General features: G+C 52.6%; 1 protein-coding gene across 1 annotated transcript in view; it reads right to left on the bottom strand.

Moving 5' to 3' along the window:
- Positions 1 to 3,717: 3,717 nt before the first annotated feature.
- The window catches only part of MROH7 (maestro heat like repeat family member 7), a 63,979-nt gene continuing 59,305 nt past the window's right edge, over positions 3,718 to 8,391 (bottom strand). The window contains exons 20-22 of the mRNA XM_053576939.1: positions 7,196 to 7,298; positions 4,806 to 4,868; positions 3,718 to 4,013 (exon numbers count right to left, since the gene is read on the bottom strand). Coding sequence (XP_053432914.1) covers positions 3,769 to 4,013; positions 4,806 to 4,868; positions 7,196 to 7,298 — 411 coding nt within the window. The 3' untranslated portion in view covers positions 3,718 to 3,768. The remainder of the gene's footprint in view (positions 4,014 to 4,805; positions 4,869 to 7,195; positions 7,299 to 8,391) is intronic.

Below are 8,391 nucleotides of genomic sequence, written 5' to 3'. Positions count from 1 at the left end.
CAGGCAGGGGGAGGCATGAGGTGTGTGCCAGCTCGCTGGTCTGGGTACTGGACAAGTTAAGAGGTGTGACCAGCAAGAAGACTTGCCTGCCCCATTGGCCTTTGTCCACCAAACTGACCTAAGAGGAGGGAGGCCAAGAGCATGTCTGTCTTAGGAAAGCTGCCCTAGGCTGCTGGGTGAAGGATTGATAGGAGAGGCTGCTGGTGAGAGACCAAAGGAGAAGGGAGAGCTGAAGCCCAGCAGTGGAGCTGGCAGGTTGCCATTCTTTGATACGGGGATGAGGGAGACTCCTGGGCTAAGGATGACGCACCAGGACCTTGAGCCATCCAGTGCCAGGACTCTGTCTTTTCCCTTCTAACTTTCCCACTCCCAGCAGAACTCCTGGTTCTCCTTCAGGCTCTCTCTTCCCTCCAAATACAGATCTCCTTTTCCACACTTCTTATCCTGTTCAACATCTTTTCCCTTCTTGAGTGCAGAGCCTATGGAGTCCTTTGCTTCCATTTTTTCTATTTGATTCCTGCAAGAGCATTGTGAGGTACCAACCCATTTTACAGGTAGCAATAGAGGAGGCTCAGAGAAGGGATGTGCTAGTGCTCTTTGAACCTTCCAACTCAAGATTACTCAGGGGCCGTGGCCAATAACTGAGCCAGGCAGCCTCTGCTGTGCTCTAAGTCCACCTAGACCCGGTCCCAGACCCAGAATACAGCAGTTGTCATTTGTCAGGGCCACCCTAGTATGGCGTTCTGGCCACTGAAAGCAGCATCATCTCTAGGAGGAAAGGCCTGGGGCATGGGAGTTGGGAGACCCTTGGGACCCACATTCCCATGGGTTCCCTTGTGTGTCCTTGGGCAAGGCCCATCCCTCTATACACTATCTCCTTATCTATAGAAGGTGGGCAGTAAAGCTGGTCTGCCTTGCTCACAATGCATAGGGCTACTATGAGACTCCAAGCAGGCAGTGTTTGTGAGTATTCTTAGTAATAGAAAAGGTTGCCCAAATGGGACCCTCCCTATGTCCTGCTCTTCCTCAGGCCCAGAATCCCAAAAGCCTTACTGGATTATATGGTCAACTTTGTGGGTTCTTCATCCCCAACAGGATCTTAAAGTAGGTGTTCCTGAGGCCATGTCTCTTCTCACTCTACCGCCTCCCCCGGGGGATTCCCACCCCAACCCACATGCACAGATGAATCCCAAGTCTGTTTCCCTCTCAGCCCCCTCTCCTGAGTTCCATCCCCTTGCAGCTATCTTAGTCCATCAGGCAGCTGCAACTGAACACCATAGACTTTGTGGTTCATAAACAACAAACATTTATTTCTGACCGAAATGTGATGGCTGGGAAGTCGAAGGCCAAGGCCTGGCAGGTTCTGTGTCCGGTAGGCCTGCTTCCTGCTCTCAGATGCCATCTCCTTTTCATTGTCTTCACATGGTGGAAGGGGTAGGGGAGCTCTCTAGAGTATCTCTAATAAAAGTACTAATCCTATTCAATAATCCCTAACCACCTCTCAAAGGCCCCACCTCCCCATACCATCACTTTTGGGGTTGGGATTTCAACAAATGAATTTTGGGGAACACAAACATTCAGACCATTGCAGCAGCTAACCAGCCCGTGGCTGTCTCCACTAGCTTGCTGCACAGTGCCTCAAGCTCACCATGTCCAAACTGAACTTATGCCCTGTACCCCAGACCTGCTCCTGGTCTCATCACCACCCAATGCGGGGGGCCATTGGCTCAGTCACTCACCCAGGAACCCAGGAGCCATCTTCAACACCACCTCTTCCCTCCTCCAACCTGTCAACCACCAGGTTGTGAAACTCCCCTTCCTCACCCTCGCACAGGTCCAGCTACCCACTCATCCCACACTGCCTGGTCAGCAGTCTCTGGCCAGGTCTCCCTGTGTGTGCACCTCCACCCAGTCCTTTTGCTCCACTGCAGAGTGAGCCCTCCTCCTTACCCCCAACTCTAGTCAATCATTCTAGTATATTTTAATGTGTCTTCTCAGTTTGTAAACATCCTTGCAAAATGTGAATGCTTTTGTGCATACATTTTTTGTTTTGGATTTTTTTGTACTTTCTTCACACAGCACTGGGTTTTAGGTCCCAAACCTGGTATTGCCTATACCCTCACCACCTCTAACTGCTGTGTGGGGCTCCACAGCAAATTCTCTCCCCAGGGGTGGACACCCAGGCCGCCTTCTCTCCCCAACACCGCAAAGAACTCCCATAGATTTCCTCATCCATCTCTTTATGGACCTGTAGAAGATTCCCCCAAGATGTGTGCCCATGAGTGGAATTACTGGCTTATGGGTATGCAGAAACTTTATATGACTGATCCTGGTCCAGAAGAATAGCTCCACCTATTTTATTTACCCGAGGAAGTGGGCAGGTGCTCACAGCAGTGCCTGGGGGTTCCAGTATCCCCATGAGGAAGAGGCTTTCTAAAGCACACATCTGCCCTGCCCACATCTCTGCCCTGCTTTTCTTTTTTTTTTTAGGGACAGAGTCTTACTTTATCGCCCTTGGTAGAGTGCTGTAGCCTCACACAGCTCACAGTAACCTCTAACTCCTGGGCTTAGGCAATTCTCTTGCCTTAGCTTCCCGAGTAGCTGTGTCCGGTAGGCCTGCTTCCTGCTCTCAGATGCCATCTCCTTTTCATTGTCTTCACATGGTGAAGTCTTACTTTATCGCCCTTGGTAGAGGGCTGTGGCGTAAGGCGCCAGAGGACACCGTGACCAGGTGGTGAGAGTGTACAGATGGGAGCAGGGGACGGGATCAAGGACCCACTGCAGATATGTTGTGTGATGGATCCTAGAGAGGGGGAGAGGAGGGCAGGGGCCAGGCTGCTAGCCTTTGAGGCTGTGCTAAGGAGGACGATGTCCTCTGGAGAGGAGCAGGAAGATACTGAGGGGTGTTAAGCAGGGCAGAGGGTGGTGCCTGTGGCTCAGTCGGTAAGGCGCCGGCCCCATATACCAAGGGTGGCGGGTTCAAACCCGGCCCCGGCCAAACTGCAACCAAAACATAGCTGGGCGTTGTGGCGGGCACCTGTAGTCCCAGCTACTCGGGAGGCTGAGGCAAGAGAATCGCGTAAGCCCAGGAGTTGGAGGTTTCTGTGAGCTGTGTGAGGCCACGGCACTCTACCGAGGGCCATAAAGTGAGACTCTGTCTCTACAAAAAAAAAAAAGAAAGAAAGAAAATCACCTTTGGTTGAGAACCTCTGTATCTAACCATCAGCTTCTCAGGGTCTGAGAAGTTGGCCTGGTCTCGTTCATCTGTGGAGTCCCTGGCACCCAGAGCAGGCCTGGTCTGGGGTAGGTGCTAGAATCAGTGGTGGCCAATGACTGGGCAGAGTGCCAGGGGTGGGACTCAGAGGTCAGGGTTCTGTGTGCGTGTGATGTCGTGGGGGGAGGGTGTCTCTTCTTTCCCTTCCTTTTCTTCCCCCAAGAGCCACCCAAACTGTCATCTCCTTTTGTTCTTATAATGTGGGTAGAGGAAACAGAAAGATCCAGCAGACTTCCTGTGAGGCCTTAGGCAAGCCACTTCACCTCTCTGAGCCTCAGTTTCCCCATTTATTCAATGTGGACAAAACAAACCTGTATGCGTGAGTAAATGCTGGCTGAGTTAACAATGAAGGCATGCGTCTCTCACAGACTGTCACACAGAGTGACGGCTGCTCCAGAGCCCGGGGCACCCCCCAGGAAGAAGAGCTCAGGATGGAGAGTTGGGCCACGTGGCATTTATACTGAACTGGGGCTCAGCCACCCTGAGGAGGGACATCACTGCTTCAAGGACATCTTCCAGGAGCCCAGTGCCTGCATGATCCAGGAGCGCTGCTGGTGGGAAGTGGGCAGGTGCTCACAGCTAGGGCTCCAGCGGTGCGTGGCAGACGGGTCACACACCCACAGGTCCCCATGCGGCTGTGGCCAAGAGTTCCGCCAGCAGCTGGCCAGGATGTGGTCCTGGGCCTGGGCTGCATAGATGCAGACTGATGCTTCCGGGTCATGTCTCAAGTTTTCCAGAGCTGGGGCAGGGGGCAGGGAGAGGCCACTTGTTAAGAGACCAGGTCCCCACATGGCTCTCACACCACATCATTCCTTCCCACCTCTGTGCCTTGGCATAGGCACCCTCTGCTCAACATCCCCTCCTATTACCTTCCTCCCAACCCTCCAAATTGTTCACATCATCCAAAGTCTGAATCAAGACCTGCCTCGTCCAGGAAGCCTTCCTGGACTCTTCCAGCCTACTCCAGCCTACCTTAGTACCATGTTTCTCAGGCCTCCCCTGCTCCCAGGCGGTGCCTGGCTGGCACAGTACCTGCAGGTCCTTGAATGGGCTGGACCTCTGGGAAGGCCCTTCCCTCCCTTTTTTTCCTGGCTAATTCCTATTTGTCCTTGAATAGTCAATTTAACAAGTGGCTGCTCTTACCCCCCCAGGGTAAGTGAGATGGTTTCTGGGTTCCCAGAGTATCTGAGAGTTTTCTCTGTCTGTATGTATTGTATTGTATTTTACTTTTGATTTCCTCCAGCTTCCCCAGTTACTAAATGAACCTGCCCCCTTAAGAATCTGAACTGGTTGCCCTGCACTACATTTTGGTCTCATTTTCATAATGAGATTGTAAGCTACCATTGGAGGAGTGTGTTCTGTCTCTTAAACCTATGGCTCCTGACGCTGTTCACTCTGGATAAGGCATAGCACAACTGAACTGAGCTGAAAAGCCCTTCTTTGGACATATCCCTCCCCTTCCCCTGTTACCCACTGTGATCCTCGTTCTCTCATGCTCCCTGGAATCTCGCCTACCCCGGGCATGACTTACCAGCTTTCACCTCATTCAGACGATCCTCTGTCATTATGCTCTCCATGCAGGGGACCAGGGACCCTTGAGCATAATTCAGGAGATATTATGTGCATTCCTCTCCTGAGTCCGCCCCTGCCACAGCCGCCCTCAGACCAGACCTCCTCAGCGAAGCTTTCCCCACCATCCTCCAGCCCCACAACTGAGGACACAAAGGAAAATCTTCATTTGGACCCTGGGGCAGATTCCCCCCACGGGGCCCTGGGGGAGATGGTTGGTCCAGTGGGCAGAGATGGCCCCAGGATGGGGGCAGGATCTAGGCTGCAGCCGACTCTGTCTGTGAGGCCCTAGGCTAGTCTCTTACCCAGGTTGGGCCTTAGTTTCCTCATCTGTGATACAAGTTAGAGCAGCAGTAACATGCAAGATCAGAGCACCTTGCAAACCCATCAGGCACAGCATAGTGGGGCTCCTGGGGAGGCTGAGACTCAGCAGTGCTGGGTCAAAGATCTGTCCCAGTGACTCCTCTACCATGTTACTCAGGCCTCCCTGCTCCCAGGCGGTGCCTGGCCGGCACAGTACCTGCAGGTCCTTGAATGGGCTGGATCTCTGGGAAGGCCCTTCCCTCCCTTTTTTTCCTAATTCCTATTCGTCCTTGAATAGTCAATTTAACAAGTGGCTGCTCTTACCCACCGGGTAGGTTAGATGGTTTCTGGGTTCCCAGAGTATCAGAGCTTTTCTCTGTCTGCATGTATTGTATTGTATTTTACTTATGATTTATAAACTTTTATCTCCTGCCAGACCACTGGGTGGTGAGAGGGGGAGGGGTGGTGTCTGAGGACACTAACATTAGTCACACAGACATGCATTTTTCTAGGGAAAGTGTTAATAGCCATCTTCAGCATGCTCACGGGAGTTTCATAACCCTGAAGAGTTCACGAGTCACTGCACTGTGCTGGGAGCTGTCTATAGGCAGGTCCAGGCTCTGCTCAGCTTTGTGCCCCAGCACAGGCCCCGGCACAGAGAAGATTCCCAGGTGCTAAGCACTAACGATTTTAGAGGTGATTCATTTAGAGCATGATTTAAAGAAATCAGCATGTGGGGTGGTGCCCATGCTTAGTGGTTAGGGCGCCAGCTACATACACCCAGGCTGGGGGGTTCGAACCCGGCCTGGGCCAGCTAAACAACAATGACAATGGCAACAACTTACAACAAAAAAGATGGCTGGGCATTGTGGTGGGCACCTGTAGTCCCAGCTACTTGGGAGGCTGAGGCAGAGAATCGCTTAAGCCCAAGAGGTTGAGGCTGACAGCACAGCACTCTACCAAGGGCGACAGCTTCAGACTCTGTCTCAACAAAAAGAAAAAAAGAAAAGGAGAAAGAAACCAGCATATAGAAAATAGAAGTCACTCCATGAGATAAGCTGCCTCCGAGCATCCCCCACTGAGGGATGCCCCCAGTCCAGGGCAATGCTCCTCTGTCCCAACACTGATCATGTCAGTGGCCACAGCCTCCATCCGCCCGTCCCTCCCCCACCAGCACCACCTCCATGAGGGCTCATGTTTCTCTATTCTAAATATCACGCCTAACACAGAGCAGGGGGTTAACCCAAGGGAGGCTAGATGGGTTGCTGGATGGATGAAAAACGGCAGATGAATTGGGAACATTACTGAAAGAAACATCCCCTTCACAAAGGGTGCCATCTCCAAGCCTCTTTCCAACAAGGTCTCCTAGTCCTCAGCGAAGGATATGTGGTTATTTGGGGTAGGGGTGAGTAGCTAGGAGGGACACCCCCAGTCAGAAGGGTCCTGTGGAGGGATTCTGGGCAGTGGAGAATTGGCTGTTTGTTTTTTCCAGAAAGACAGAGATTGAAATTGTGGGAAATAGAATGAAGGTGACTTCACTGAGCACCTTGGCCTGCCAGGCTTCACCTTTCAAAAATGATTCCCACCCAGTGGGTGACACAGAAGTCGGCCCCCAGGTTGCAGATGAGGAAACTGAGGCTCAGTGGGAATAAATGACCCAGTTGGGATCACAGACAAAGAGGATCATGGAGTTGAGATTCTATGTGACTCTTTCCACCATGCTGATTGGTCCTTACGGCCACAATCAACAGGGGATTTGCACAGGTTCCTGCTGGGCTTGGATGGAGGCTGTACCCTGGGGGGATCAGGGACAGAAGTTCTGCTGCGTGCAGTTGCCAAGGTCATGCCCTACACAAAGACTTCAGGCTAAGCTGTGATCTTAGAGCAGGTAAGGACGTTACAGTTTGCACCCTGGTTATCTGCTGGCCAAGTCTTGCACCCAAAGGGAGGCATCTACCAGGTGCTAGAAGGGAGGGCAGCCTGGGAGGGAGCAAACTGGAGAGCAGGCAGAGCCCCCGTGGCAAGACTAGTTATGCAGGGGCAGGTTACCTATGAACATGACCGCAGTCTTCCGGAGGGAGGCCCGTGGGTTCTTGGCGTACTCCAGGCTCTGGCTGAGGAATGTGAAGGCATTGTCTCTGTAGGTGTTCACCTGGGATAAAGAGAAACCCCCAAAGGACTATTACCCATCCATGCCTCTTGAAGCTAGGAAGGGTGACCCTGGCCCCCTGCCTCCTAAACATTTCTGCTAACTAACCCTCCTCCTCAATCCCCCAGAGGCCAGACCGCATATCCTCGTAGTGATAGCAACCACCACTGCGGGGGTCTTCCCGCCTTGGGTGTCCCTGCTTCCAATCCATCTCCCAGCTGGAAGCAAAGTCCTTTTTTTTTTTTTGTAGAGACAGAGTCTCACTTTATGGCCCTCGGTAGAGTGTCGTGGCATCACACAGCTCACAGCAACCTCCAACTCCTGGGCTTAAGCGATTCTCTTGCCTCAGCCTCCCGAGTAGCTGGGACTACAGGCACCCGCCACAACGCCCGGCTATTTTTTTTTTTTTTGGTTGCAGTTCAGCCGGGGCCAGGTTTGAACCCACCACCCTCGGCACATGGGGCCTGCGCCTCACCAACTGAGCCACAGGCACCGCCCAGAAGCAAAGTCCTTACATGCAAACGCAGCTAGAGATGGGAATGGACAGGGCAGGGACATAATAAGAGACAAGTATACCCAGGGTGGAGGATTCAAATTGTAGAGCAAGGGGGACACTGAAGAGTTGGGGAGTCTTTCATTTTTTTTTTTTTGGAGACACAGAATCTCACTGTACCGCTCTCGGGTAGAGTGCCGTGGCGTCACATGGCTCACAGCAACCTCTAACTCTTGGGCTTACGCGATTCTCTTGCCTCAGCCTCCCAAGCAGCTGGGACTACAGGCGCCCGCCACAACGCCCGGCTATTTTTTTGTTGCAGTTTGGCCGGGGCTGGGTTTGAACCCACCACCCTCAGCATATAGGGCTGGCGTCCTACTCACTGAGCCACAGGCGCCGCCGAGGTGGGGAGTCTTAAAAGCTCTAGATTATCAGACAGGAATAGGGCTTACTCATGCATTGGAAAATAGGAAAGTATCCATTCTTTCTTTTTTTGTAGAGACAGAGTCTCAACTTTACTGTCCTTGGTAGAGTGCCGTGGCATCACACGGCTCACAGCAACCTCCAAATCCTGGGCTTAGCCAATTCCCTTGCCTCAGCCTC

The sequence above is a fragment of the Nycticebus coucang genome, chromosome 22, assembly GCF_027406575.1.
Source record: "Nycticebus coucang isolate mNycCou1 chromosome 22, mNycCou1.pri, whole genome shotgun sequence".
In the NCBI taxonomy this organism is placed as follows: Eukaryota; Metazoa; Chordata; class Mammalia; order Primates; family Lorisidae; genus Nycticebus; species Nycticebus coucang.
Note: the sequence above shows the minus strand (reverse complement) of the source record. Positions and strands in the feature narration are given on the sequence as shown.